At 34.9% G+C, this 15155-nt stretch overlaps 1 protein-coding gene across 1 annotated transcript in view; it reads left to right on the top strand.

The window, feature by feature from the left end:
* Window positions 1–739: 739 nt before the first annotated feature.
* LOC109046541 (insulin receptor-like) overlaps window positions 740–15155 on the top strand; it is a 70341-nt gene continuing 55925 nt past the window's right edge. Inside the window, exon 1 of the mRNA XM_042749877.1 lies at window positions 740–2025. Coding sequence (XP_042605811.1) covers window positions 1947–2025 — 79 coding nt within the window. The 5' untranslated portion in view covers window positions 740–1946. The remainder of the gene's footprint in view (window positions 2026–15155) is intronic.

Raw genomic sequence — 15155 nt, 5'->3', positions numbered from 1 at the left:
AAATACTAAATTACTCATAATTTTTACACGTAAAATATCGCATGGATTCAGATTCTAAGCATCAAAATTAATAGTCTTAATGTAAAGTCTTACTAAATTTGTAATGATTTTTTTTGGTAAAATTACTTTTTAAACAAAATTTTATTTAAAAATTTGTCCATGTCATTTGTCAACTAATATTAAATACCATATATTTTAATTCATAATTAAATTAATATAATGAAAAAATGCATGGATTTAGATTCAAACCAACAAAGTTCTGTTTTAATTGTTAAGACCTGAGTACAATGTATATAATATAATATAATATAATATAATATAATATAATATAATATAATATAATATAATATAATATAATATGTTTAGTTTAAAAAAAAAAAAGAAAATCTTTGTTTTGTTGTAAATAATTTTTATTTAAATTGTTATTAAATAATTTTTATTTTTTAATTTTGTAATTATATTTAGATTTTATTTTAGTCGACTTACAAATATTTTATATAGATGCAATCAAAAATATATTGTTATTAATTTTTTTAATAATTAAATTCACATAATCAAAAATGCTAAATATTCACAATTAAATACAGCTGAAATTTTGACATGTAAATTATTGCATGGATTCAGATTCCAACCTCCAAAATACTCAGTTTTAACATTAACCCCTGAGTACAATGAATGGAAAGGCGTCGTTATATTTACTTCATGACTCGTGCGTTGTCTTTATGTGGGCGTCACAGTCTTCACGCCGGACTCCGCTCCAGCAGCCGCTCCGTGTTTTGCGCGGCGCCGTCTTCTGTGCCCCAGCTGACTAGCAGTACTTGTTTACTGGTGGAGGTACACAGGGAGAGACGAGAGGGGGAAAACCATACCGCCGACAACACCAGAGAAGTTTTTCCCACTTTCAGCCCATTCCCACGCCAATGAGTGCATCGAAACCGCGCACCGGGGTCTTGTGGACGCAACTGAGCGGTTTTATGGGCAGGCCGGACACGCGTTGGACGCGGCTCTTTTGATTAACGTGGAAGATTAGAACGCAACGCGGCCGTGACGCGCGTACGCTCACACACTTCTGGAGCATTGTGCTGGAAGCTAAGGCTTTTAGGGGAATATCCAGATTTTTTCATTGGGCTCTGAACGCTTTGAATTTACACAGACGTGTGTGGACGTTTAATATCAGGGGACGCTGGCTTTTTTTGTCAGTAGAGGAGCAAAAAAAAAAATCTGTTTTTGTGTGCGTTGTGTGTGCATGTGCATATGGAGATGAGGAGATGCCCTTTTTTCTAGAAACATTTGGCAGTGCATGACACGACCTGTGGAATAACGCCTGCTTTTTTGCTTCTTTCCTAAAAGAGGTTAAAATTCAGGATTTTTTTGTCATTGGGAAGCTTTTCTGTGAACATTTGGAATATTTTTGTTTTTAAAGCAACCTTGGGTATCTTATTATTTCTGTAATTATTATTAATATTAATATTACATACATTTTCAAGCTAAAACAGGGGTATGAAAAAGTTGCAATGCACTGTACCCTTAAGGGTACCTCATTCCTAGAAGTGTGGGATTGACTCCATGGAAGAAATGCATGGACGTGTTTCATGCTTGAGCTACTGAGAGCAAAGATGAACCCGAGAAGTAGTTCAAAATGATTTGTATCCATGTATTTTCCATTAGGGTGCAAGATCGTGTTATTTAATGCTCACGCTGTGTAGGCGACATCTACTTAAATTGAACATTATCTTCAACTGAAGCACGCTGGACCCCTGGGTCCCCTTCTTGGGGGGTCTCATTTAAGTTGTCCCTGACTTTTTTTTTTTTTGGACCTGGATATAAGCTAATTAAAGGTTTATTTTTATTTTATTGCTCCACAACCGTTTTTTTTTTTTTTTTTTTTGGACACACCAGAGGTGGATTTAATTTTCCAGGAAAACTAAAACGTGTCGCGGAGCAGAATGCGGCTGGACACATCTGTGGTTGTTTTGGTCACTTTCGCCTACATCGTGTGCCTCTGCGGATCTCTACATGGAGAAAGTAAGTCGTGACACACTCTCTAACGTTTTAATTCGCAAAATGTTGATGTTGTTGTGCTATGTGTGCGTACTATTATAGTTTACAACTGAAGGGACTTGTGGAATTCACTCCGTGTAGACTTCGGGCCGCTCCGACGTGCTGGCGAGGGATGTCGCACTTATTTGATTTTTAAAATGGCTTGTGTTTTGACATTTGATCATTCGGAAACATTTTTATGTGTCAGATATTTTATAAAGGTGCCATTTAGGTCACCGGTGGAATGAAAAGCTTATTGTTTTGTAGCTAAACGTATGTTTTTATATGTCTTCCCGCCCCCCGCTTCCTCTCAAAATGGGCCGTTCCTCAGGCCTGGCGTTCTAGGCCAGATTAGCGCTCGTGACTGGACTCGGCGGGATTCGATTCGCGAGCGCACCGCGCACGCCTGGATTCCAGTCGCGGAGGCGCACACGCACGTTCCTCACGTTCGATCTGGAAGCGTGTAAACAGGCCCTAAGAAGATTCCCAGATCCCATAAGTGTGGGATTAGCCTGCGTTGGGACTCTTTCTATATCCAGATCGACTTCGGTGTGATGTCAATTATGGAATTCCCAAAAGAGAAGGAAAAGAATGTTGCGCGTGCAATTAGATATTTGAAGGATAATTTGTGGATAATTTTATAATAACGAAAATTGACCATGGTTTTACTACAACTTCAGCCAAAAACCCTTGGTTACTATAGTTAAACCATGGCGACCACAAATCAGTAAAACTAAAAATAGTTAAACTGTGGTTATAAAACAAGTGGTAATCAATACGCCAAAAAACATGGTTACTGCACTTTTACAATAAAACCATGGTCAATTTTCATAAGGGAGGTATAGCAATGGTAATTTGAATTACTCCTTAATTATGTCATCAAATATGATATTATACTTAACAGAACCGTGGCTTGTGTGTATTTAAATCGGTATGCTTTAAAATATTAATTCATATTATGTTATTAACACGCATGTCATGCTGCAACTGGTGGTATTTGTATTAAGTCATATTCCTATCATTTATCATAGATAGATAGATAGATAGATAAATAGAGATATGTCCGCTTGTCCGGGACAAGTGGATTTTGTGAAGGGGCAAGTGAAAGAAAATTTTACTTGCCCAACCGGACAAGTAACCTGAATAAAACATCAATAACTAGGGCAGCACCGAAACTTTGGGGAGAATGATTCTGATTTTATTACTTTCAGTGTAAACGCTGACTGATAATGGAAAATGTATTGACAGCATCAAGGTCGCGTCAGTTGAGGTTTCTACAGCCTGTCTGACTCATGGAAAAAATCCAAACTTTATGGGTGCAACAACACACACACACACAAAACATGAACAAATATACTGCGGTAGAAAAAAATATAAATATTCTATTTGATGTAGCTATTAGCAACATCACAAGATCAAGCACCAGCACGATTGCAAATGAGACACTCATTTTATACAACAGTAGTTCAATAAACAGACTTACATTTTAGACATATTATTGACCATTTTTCCAAACGAAAATAGTTCTAAGCAAAGCCACAGCAGAACAGTTGTGTATCTCTGAGCATCACACAGCAGTGTGTTTCGTTACTGAACAATTCAGCATTTTTTATAGAAATCAGGTGGGTCAATGATTCAGTGAGCCATTCATAAAGTGAGTCACTTGCTTTATTTTTTGAATGAATTAGATGTTTGAACGAATTGGTTGAATCAGTGACTCGCTCCTTAAGATAGTGACTTCTCACCACCTACTGGTGGTTTTGTTTCATATTTAAAAGTATCAACATTTCATATTAACTGTATATGATAAAAAAGTAAAACACGCGGCGGCCATTGTAAGTCCATAAGACTTACATAAGTGCACATTAAGTGTTTCATTTGGGGTGGGGCCTTTGAAGCCTAAAGTAGGCGGAGCCGACCGTTGCCATCTTGGCAGAGCGTCACTCCCGTATCATCGAAAATGGTCAAAAATGTGGGAGCTGGTTGCTGAAACCACGCCCACCTATCTCGACGGTGGTGTCAGCAGCAGCAATCCACCTTTCACTCAAATGGCCACGCCCATAATTATGCAGAACTTTAAGGCTTAATATAATTTAAACTGATGATTTATAAATAAAAAAATTCACCCCCCTCACAGTTGTCATGAAGGGCAAAATTGGCTATATAGACCAAAATAATTTTTTGCACCAGGCTGTAAACATGTTTTTTTCTGCTGTAAATCATTTTAACATGGGGAGTCTATGGGACTGACTCCCTTTTGCAGCCAGCCTCTAGCGGCCAGTCGATGAATTACAGTTTAAGTAATTTACGTGTTGGTTTCACGAGAGAGAGCGGGAGGTTTCCAGTTGGTAAATACATCTAAATGGCACTTTCGATGCAGCTTTCGTTGTTCCTCTGCAGTGGAAAGATGGAGTTTGTTGATACTGATTTCATTTGAATGGTAACAACTATACAGGGTCAAATTATTCTAACTGAATGTATTGATAAAATGTAAGAATTTGACGTAAATTATGCATTTAGTAAGGTTAGGAAAATATTGCCCTTCACAAAGTTAAAAAGTGTCCTAGAAATCAGTTTAAGGCAAATATCACAAATATGCTGATTAAAGTAAGACCTCATAGAGCACTGATAAAAACAAAAAACTTTTTTTTGCTCCGAAGAAGTAACTTTTTTTTTTACTCGGACAAGTGAATGGCTGTCTATATATATATATATTTGTGTGTTTCCAGGTTTGTGCTAAATTGGATTTTTATTAAACAAAGTTTTATTAATTCATTAAATTCATTCATTACATGTTAAATAAAGAAGCTGTAGCACATGTTTAGATCCTTTATTACTGTGAAATTTATATCTACTGTATCTAAACCCCTTCTGCTTCTCCATTTCTGAACATCATTTTAATTTTAGAATAGGCACTTTTATGGGCACACTTACAATAGTGGGCTGATAATGTTTAGTAGAGTTGCTGTCTCAAGAAAGTGCTGGACTGATGCCTGCAAGAGTAACACGCTGTTATAAATAATGGTCTGGAGATAATTAGATCTTCCTTATTATAGGTAACCGTTGCATCCCAGCGAGCCATTTGTAATGTAGATTGGGAAAACATGAGGTGTTTGCAGGTGGTGTGATTTCTCTATCAGAAACTTGATTAATGTTCATGCAATCTGTTTGTTTTTCATGTAAAGAAAGAAAGTTGGCAAGATGAGCAATTTTTGATTTTTTTTGCTCTATTTGAAACAGTTTTCCCAAGATTGGTTCCAAATATGAGTTAATCTTTTTTCACTGTTACTCTTTTGGAAAACATCTGTGGTTGTACTCTCAAATATTAGGACGTCAAAATACGCTGGGATAGTTTTAACATTACCGTTGGCCTCCCTGACTCCATGGACCTGTTTGGAATCTTCTGACACTCTGTAGTTTGCCTTGGTATGTCTCCCAGAATTCCAAGCGTGTGGAATGTCTTTGAAGTGGCCCACCCTGTAGGTGCTCTTGCCGTTGAGGGTTTCGGGACTCATTTCGGTGTCTGCTGCCTGCTGACCTCTTGTCTTCCAGGTCATGTATCTGAACATTTGCCATGTAGCATGTGAGCTCTATGTTCAGCTCTCCGAATCTCCAGGGTGGGCTTTTCCCAGGAAACTGGAGCATTTCATTGGACTCATTGGAGTTCATTGGTGTGTGGCCATTTTCTCGAAGGTTCCCATTTCAAAAATGATTTGTCATACATTCACATACAAGAAAAAAATCTTTAAATGCATGCAGGTGTCCATTTAAAAAAAAAAAAGAAAAAAAAATTAGTTTAGAAAATGTGTGTATTTATTAAAAATGTTCAAAGGAATTTTACAATGACTTCGAATGTGGCTCATCCAATCAGAATTTAGAGTTTGAACTATTTTTTTCATTGGTTGCCAGTGGAAATATAAATTCAGATGCAGAAAGTTATGTTTTGATGACCAAATATGAAAGTAAACATTGTTTAATATAATAAAGTGATGATTTATCCACAGTAAGACCAGAGATGTTTAAGAAACTAAAGAAGTTCTGCAAAACTTATTTTTTATATATTTGTTCACATATAAGAACTTTGAAACTTTAAATGCATGCATAAAATTGGATACATTATTTTTATTTTATATTAATTTTTAAAATGCTTGAATGTATTAAAATACTTCAAAAGTATTTTAAATGTATAATGGAAATTTCATGAATCAATTAATATAAAAATAATACACACGTTGCATTTTTTTTTTTCATTTAAAAAAAGTAGTGCTTAACCCAGTTGTTTAATGAAATATAAACAGCAATTGCATTGCTTTGCAAAACATTTTTGCGAAAGAAATTTGCTATTTTTTCGTAAAAGTTTTCGCATGTTTTGGAAAGCACAATTGCTGTTTATTTTCCTTAAAAACAAAAACCCTTAATTGCAAAAAAATAATGGCCAGTTCACACTAAGGATGATAATTACATTTGTCCAGCTGAGGAATGATAAAAACTTGCTTTGATTAACTTGCAAAACTTTTTTTGTGAGAAAAAAAATCAGTACAATGTAACAATCGTTGTTCCTTTTGTAAACTTTGTACGTTTTATAAGTTGCTGATTATTTTTGGGGATAAAAACCCCTTATCTCTGTTTCCTTTAAGATTAAGGACAATAACTATAGAGATAAAGGTACGGTTTTAAAAAATTGCTCTAAAATTAAAAGAATAGCAGAGTCCATATCAAAACTGTAACAATAACGACAGAAAAACAACATAATTGGAATCTCTTTTTAAAAATGAGGTTTTCTAACTGATGAACGATGAAAACACTGACAGCCAGTCAGAATCCATCCTGCTTTAAAGCGCTTGAGAATTTAAAGTGACTTATGACAAAACTGCAGTGCGTGATTATAATAAAAAGAACGTTATTTTGCATTGGTGTGGAAGCCTATATAGTTATTGTTTTTTGGCGTGAACATGTCTTAATCATGGTTTCTGTTGTTTAATCACCTTTTCATACACATTTTGCGACAAAACTATCTTCTATAAAAAGATAAGCTAACACTTTTTTTTAATGAACAACAAGCACCAATATTTTTGATACTGATTATGTAACTTCATATTGAGTTTTAAGTTGGTGAGAAATCAAGGAAAATAAAGGTTTTATGATGCAGATTAGACCGTTTTAAACCACTCTTTCAGTTTGTGATTTTATTACGAACACATCAGTTTTAACTCTACATCCTTGCTTCACCGTGTCAAGATGTTCCAGGGCGTGAACCGAGCAACCTGCCCTTATTCCACCTCTCAGAGGCCGTCATTTCCACATCGACGTATTCAACTGACTCGTTCAGTCTTAACATAGTCCCGCCTCTGCTCAATATTCATTGACTAAAGTTTAATGGCGGCTTGTTTCTTTTATTGACACCATTCTCCATGTTGGGTTGTGGGTCACAAATGAGGTCAATGCCTCTTACAACATGCCTGAAAAATCTGATCTGATGAGCCGGTGGCTGTTTGTATCCGTCCGGCTTTATCTGTCAATGATCTCATGCCATAATGTCTCTGTCAAACCATGCTAGTAATGCGGGGATCAGCAAGCATTGAGTTGGGGCCCTTTCAGCACATACGAGAGGGTGGAAAGACAGCTTGTCTCCAGCATTTGTGGGCTTTAGAGAATTTTGGCAGCTCTGTTACACTACCTGATGGCTTACATGTATTTTGAGAGCTGTCATATGGCTGAAATCGGGTTCTTTTGACCATAATTTTTAATCTGATCCCAAGGGAGAAATCAAAATTCTGTGGTTTGTTTTGAAGCCTTTTGCTGTTTTTGCGGCATCATTCCATTGTTGCATTTAGTAAAAACTGTAATAAACAGTTTGGTAACACTTTACAATAAAGTTCCATTTGTTGGCATTAGTCATCTATCAATACATACCAAAAATGCCTTAATGTTCACTGACGTACAGCACCCAATCACTGCAGAGAAACCATTGGTGAGCAAGTGATGTAATGCTAAATTTCTCTAAATCTGATGGAGATACGAACTCATCTACATGAGAACATTTTCAGAAAAAAATCATTTTGAGTGAACTGTTCCTTTAGGAAATGAAAGTCAATATTAATTTAATGTTGCCTTTTAAACAGTCATAAGTTGCAATACAGGGACTGAAATAGAAATGGGTTAAATAGTAAAGCTAAATGATGTATTTTGAAAGCTGAGCTGCAGGAACCTTTGTTTTTCTTCAGAGGTTAGTGCTGTTTTTAGAGGAAGTATTATATAAAATAATTTAATAGGTGAAGACAGGCTTCTTTTTCTGCAGTGAACGACGTATCTCGATGTGTGTGGTGAAACACGCGGCTGTTCCCTCAATTACAGAGCCGTAAATGTGAGCGATACTCATCTTTATTCTGCCAATAAACCTTTCAACAAGGTTAAGGGGTGACATTAATTTGTTTTACTTTGCGGGTAAATGAAATTAGGATTTTCTCGCCTCGCTCACTGCAAGTAAATACTATCAGATAGCTCAGGAGCAAAACATTCTGTAGCAATGAATGAAAACGAGCTTTAGGGGAATAGTTCACCAAAATAAACATTTGCCTAAAATTGACTCACCCTCAGGGTAATCAAGATGTAGATGAGTTTGTTTCTTCATGGGAACAGATTTGGAGAAATGGAGCATTACATTAATTGCTCACCAATAGATTCATTGAAGTGAATGGGTGCCGTCAGAATGAGAGTCCAAACAGCTGATAAAAACATCATAATAATCCACAAGTAATCCATATGACTCCAGTCCATCAATTAATGTCTTGTAATATAAAAAAAGTTCTCTTGTTTGAATCAGGAGAGAAATATGCACAGATCAAACACTGTTTACAAAATGCTCCAAATATGTTGTTGGATTTTGATGTGAAATGATAAAAGAGGATGACTTTTCCACTGGAGTATAAGTGTTATTATGGATTCATATTTTGGCCAGAAACAGTGGTTTATTACAAACACAAAACTTTTTTTTTTTTTGATCTGATTGCCAACCAGTCGTGAGAAAACCCACCATTTTATGTTATTTTTAAAAGTCTTTCTCAATTTAAAAATTCTCAATTTAGATTTATAAGCACTGTTGTTAAAATTATAACTTAATTGCATCTATTGTACCTCCAGCAAAACAAAATTTAGCAGTCGTTAGGAGTAAGTATAGTTTGCTTAAGAAGTTTGTGTTTGATAAATGCAGGCTTTATGAAATTATAATTGCATTTAAGTCTATATGAATTTACTGCGTTTCTTAATGTTTTGGGCTTTTAATTTATTATTTTGATTTGAATTTTTGTATTATTTATTATTTGCTGATTTTTGTCTAAGTCTTCTTGACACAGAAATATTGCATGTTATGGAAAAGGTTGCATCTGTTTAATTTTGCCTTCGATAACATCTTTGGCTTTGGAAGCATTTAGCAAGTAGTTTAAGAGTGAAAACTAATTGAGAGTGTTTGGTTTGATTTGTTTTTGTTTGATCTAGACTTTGAACGTTTAAAGGATTCAGAAGAGTCAAACTCCAATCCTGTCAAATAATTTACCTGAAATGAACTGTCGTATTATGCTGTGCTCTGTTCTCAGCTTGAAATCTCATTGCCTTGAGCCTGACCGCATTAAGAGACATCGCTGCAGATGAAGAATTAGATCACGCTCTAGCAGGACGCCGTCCAAGTTTTAGTTGCTCTCGTAATCTCATGTGGAAGCGTAGGTCTTTACTCTCTAACTGGATTGAGTTTAGAGTCTTAATACTGGATCGCTCCACCTGTTTTACTCTCCTCGTAGAGGCGTGAAATGAGAAATCAGAGGTTATTTGCTTTATTTTTAATTCTGTTCTGCCTCTAATTCCATAGACCACGTTACAAAAGTGAACATTCCCGTCACTGGGCCGCGTTCCCCACCCGAGGCCATCTTTGTGAGTTTATGGCCTGGTGCCCGAGCGCTGCTGTCAGGCAGCACATCGTCCCAAGTTTTTCTCATTTAAAGGGAGGTGAGAGAGTTCACTGTCATTCACTGTTTTGTTTTTCCCCTCATACAACACGTATTTGCAGCCGTCCTGCCTGGATAACACGTACAAACAATGAGCGGCTACAATAATCCGGCCCTGGACGGTTTGTAAGTGTGAAAACAAACTCATTCACCTACAACGCCTGCATGTTTTCCACCAGTCCAGTTATGCATAAATAATGTTTGGTTGGTAAACTTGGTTTAGCAAGCTTAGTTTTTTTTTTTCCATGTAGCTTTTTGAGACTACAGTTTCAAAGTCAACGTAAAATGATAAACTAACAGTCAAAAGTTTGAAATAATGAAATAATAAAAAAGGGTTTTGAAAGACGTCTCACGCTCACCAAGGCTGCGTTCATTTGATCAGAAATACAGTAACATTGTGAAATATGATTACAATTTAAAATAACTGTTTTCTATTTGAATGTATTTTAAAATGTAATTTATTTCTGTGATGCAAAGCTGAATTTTCAGCATCATTAATCTAGCCTTCAGTGTCACATGATGCTTCAGAAATCATTCTGATATGATGATTTGCTGCTTCAGAAACATTCATTATTATTATCAATGTTGAAAACAGTTGTGCTACTTAAATTTTCTATGGAAACCACGATACAGTGCAATTCAAATTCATCAAATTCTTACTTAAAAGTAATCTTTACAAGCACTAGTAATTTATTAAATTTTAATAATCTTTAGCAAATAAAAAAGAATATACACTTTTTCAAAGTTTGCTTTAAATTGATAGATTAAAATATGATTGCTGCAATTAAACTTAGAATTTCTATTAAAATTCGCAAATTATTACAAAGAAACAGTAAGTACTTAAAAAAACGAAATCGTACTCTAATAATCGTTTTATTCACAACTTCGAAAAAGTTTTTTTTTTACAGCGTGTGCAGATTTGAGCTCATTAAAAATTTTATTCTTTTGAAATGAAGACATCTCAAATACAACAAAATTTGTTTATGCAGTCAGATGCGATGAACGTGATATTTTTGGAGCCTTTTTCCTTATGAAAATTTATTGTTGTAAAGGTGTAGTAACTGTGGATTTTTGACGAATTGATTACCATTTGCATATGCACAGTTTTACTACAAATACCACGGTTAAACTACGGTTAGTGTAACAAAACCCTGGTTAATTTGTGGTTGCCGTGCATGGTTTAACTGTTTTGTTTGTTTGTTTGTTTTATTTGTAGTAAGACCATAGTTAATTTTCGTAAGCCTTTCATCACCTGTTCGCCGCCATAATGCATCATTTTAGACAGAACCGTTTCGTGACGCAATCTTTCTCCCAATGTTTTAGTCTTTCATTGTGTCAGATGCTTCAACATGAAAGGAAAACTTCAGAAATGTGTCCAAATGTGAGGCGACTGCTCATACTGCACTTGGCAGCCAACCAGGGCGAGAAATTAACCGTGGTTTACTTCAGTGGCAAAGGAAACAGGGTATCTATTGTTAATAAAGTAAAGCACACTCGGCCCAGCTTTATTTATTTGCTTTGCTTAGTCCCTTTCTCTCTTTTCGTTTGCCATGTTACATGTTTAAAAGCAGCAAACTTTGAGTTGTCCGTCAAGTGCCCAACTGCCCATGAGAGACTGTGTAGACGCCGGGATGCTTAGAAGGTGGCGTCACATACGAAACTGCCATTTTTTTTTTTTTTTTACGTTGCATTGCAGAAATGTTCTACAAATTGGGTGTTTATTGTGTAGCAAATGCTACTTTGTTGGTAAATAAATCCAAATATGCTCCATTTGGTCCATCCAGACTTGGGGTTTGGATCTCTTAGGTCCATTGAGGTGACAGTGAGTGATTTGTGGGTTAGTAGGTTCTGTACGTGTCCCACCTTGCTTGGGTTAAGGATATCCAGAATGGGAAAAACCAACATGCTCTCGTGTGTTTGAAAATGTAAAACTGTTTAGTGTCCAGGGCAGTCTAACGGAAAAACAAATAGTGGAAATATTAGTTGAGCTGCTAGACGCAGTGTAATGAATTGATATTTCATTGCTGTGTAATGCTGCAGGTACATGCTCAAATATTCACAAATGCATGAATATTGAATGTTGTTTATGAAGGGGCTCCTTTATGCTATGAAATAGTCTGCAGTGGATTATGCCGCAAAATAAATAATATTTGAAATTTACACTCGGAGATGAGCTTCTGTTTCGATATATTTATTTTTAAGGTGATTTTTATTTAATTTTATTTTAATTTGATAAAATATTATTTTTTATTGTTCTTTTTTTTTGGGGTTGACTCTATAAGTTTTGGTTTCATTCTGTTCTGTGCATTCTATTTGCTTCCTTCTGTTTCTGTTTGATTCCATTCAATTTAATTCAGTTTGTTTCTAATTGATTCAGTTTCTTTTGGATTCTGTTCTGTTCGTTCTGTTAGTTTCCTTGAAAATAATTCCAAATGCTTTTCAGTTCTGTTTGGCTCTTCCTGATTCTATTCATTTAGGTTTCGTTTGGTTTCCTTTGTTTTTTATTTGATTTCCATTTGGTGCGAGGCAGGTCTTTGATTTGAATTTTGTTCTGTTTGGTTTAGTTCTATTTGGGTAATTCCAGTTCTGTTTGTGTCTGTGATTCTGTTCTTTCATTTCTTTTTTATTTTGATCTATTTAGTTCTGTTTGATTCTTTCGGTTTCTTTCTCTGTTTTGTTCAGTTCTAAATTTTTTTTTAGATTAATCCAAGTCGTTTCCAGTTCTGTTTGGTTCTACCTGATTCTGTTCAATTGGGATCTATTTGGATCTGTTTGTTTGTATAAATGTATTTTTTTTTGTGTTGTGCTATTCGTTTTGGTTTTGTTTTTTTTTTTTTGTTTTTGTTTTTTTTTTTGTTTTTTTCTTCTTTTCTGATCTTTTTTTATCCATTTGGTTCTTTTTTTGATTTGCTCTAGTCAGTTCTGTTAGTTTCTTTTTAAAATAATCCAAATATTTTGATATTTGGTTTCTTTATGGTTCTATTCGATTCTTCCTTATTCTATTCATTAAGTTCTGTGTATTTTGTATTTGAGTTCTATTTGGTTCTTTCCAGTTCTGTTTGTGCCTGTTGGATTCTATTTATTTTTGGTTCTCTTATGTTCCTTTTTCTTTTTTCTTTTATTCCGTTTTTTTCTATTTGATTCAGTTTCTTTTGGATTCTCTTCTGTTCAGTTTTAAACTGATTCTATTCAGTTATTTATGTATTTTTGATTTGATTTCTATTTGGTTAATTCCAGTTCTGTTTGTCTGTTTGATTCTGTTCTTTTTGCTTCTCCTCTTTTTTTTCATTTCTTTATTTTTTTAATCTGTTTGGTTCCTTTCGGTTATTTTTTTTTTTTTTTTATGTAGTTTGATTTTGTTTTTTTTTGTTTTTCTTTTTATTTTGTTTTCTTGGTTTGTTTTTTTTTTCTTTTTTATTCTTTTATATTTTTTTATTATTTGCTTTTTTGATTTATTTTTTTTTTTTATATTTTGAAGTCAGTTTTGTTCGATTTTGTTCGACTCAGGGTTCAGTAGAGTCCTCGCTCACCCCTGATAAACACACGCCTCCCGAAGCTGCTTCGCGATGAGCCATAGAGTCTGACAGAGCGTGTGGGTTTATGGGTAGACGTGGTCTTACCCAGCAGCAGTCAGTCTGAGCCGGTGGTCTCCAGAACAGACAAACAGCCCATTAAAGTGACCTGTGTTTCCCTGCAGCCGGCGGGCCGCTCCTCTCCCTGCGGTGACTGTGTGGACTGATTCCAGCGGCGGCTGCGGGGGAGGGGCGGCACTGCAAAGGCCATATTCATCTCGCACACTCTCACCCAAACACACTGCGCCCATCAGCACTCTGAACGAGGAACTCATCAATATCGGCTTTTGTCTCTTCGGCTCTTCTCAGCTGCTTTTAAGATGCTGTGTTACAGCCACGTTTGCAGCAAATGCTGATAGGATTGCGTGTTTCGCACAGGGTGGCGGTGAGGAGCTTAGCGCTTGACGTAGAAAAACATCGTAATAATCCTTTATTCTCTCTTGCCACACTACACACACTACGCCGTATAGCATGAGTTGCATTTGTCCTCATAAGAGGTTCATGTGCAGCAGCTTGTAGAAATATGTTTCTTATGAGGCGTCGACGCAAAGCACGTTTGTGTGTTCAAACACAGCATAACATGTTTAATCAATACAATACGCATGGTCTGATGTGATGCAATGAGCGAAGTCGTTACTCCTGATGAACCGTTGAAATATTTCTAAAGTCTGACAGTAATTGCCTTGAATTTGTTGAAAGTGATGGATTTGCTACCAAAGGTTTGAATTAAGAGATGCAACGTTTAGCGTGCTAACAACAACTAATTTCCCAGACATATTTTAGGATGTTACGCAGTTCCCAGGGCTCTATAAAATTTTATTATTTACCAAACTCCATTTTTTTTTCTTTTTTTTTAATTTTTCTGGATCCCGTTTTAATGGTTAAATAACATTTTAGTAATCAAAAAGCATGTCTGAGTAATTGAAACCACTTGGATTCTTTATGATTTAACAACCATTTATTAAAAGTTTAACAAAAATGACATTTTTAGGGCCCTATGAAATCAGTTTTATTTTTTTTTATTTTTTTGTTTTTACCAGTTTCTATTTTGTTTTTCTCAAATTCTGGGTTGGTATAATTAAGTGGTATGATTAAATATTTATAATCCGAAAGAATATCTAATCAGTTAAATTAATAGAACTTTGAATAGTTTAATAATTTATTAATTTGTACAATACTTTTCTAAAAAAACAAAAAACTTAAGAAATTCTGGTTTGCCTTTTCATTTCTCTGTATTTTATTTTAACGGTTAGATTAAATTTTTGTAATCAAAAAGCATGTCTTATTAATAAAAACCGTGAGACACAATTTAACAATTATTTTTATTGTTTTTGTATATTTATTCCCCAAGTTTAATTTATTTCTAAATAACATTCTAAAATTCTGGATTTGTATTTAATGGGATAATTGTTTTAATGATAAACAATATCTAAACAATTGAATACAACTTGAATTTTTTTTTTTTTACTATTGTATTTAGTATTGTTGTTGTTTTTATTATTTGTATTATTATTGCTATTATTATCTGCTGATTTATGTTGTAATA

The sequence above is a fragment of the Cyprinus carpio genome, chromosome B22 (assembly GCF_018340385.1).
Source record: "Cyprinus carpio isolate SPL01 chromosome B22, ASM1834038v1, whole genome shotgun sequence".
Lineage (NCBI taxonomy): Eukaryota > Metazoa > Chordata > Actinopteri > Cypriniformes > Cyprinidae > Cyprinus > Cyprinus carpio.
The sequence above is the reverse complement of the archived record's forward strand: the minus strand, read 5'-3'. Positions and strand labels throughout refer to the sequence as shown.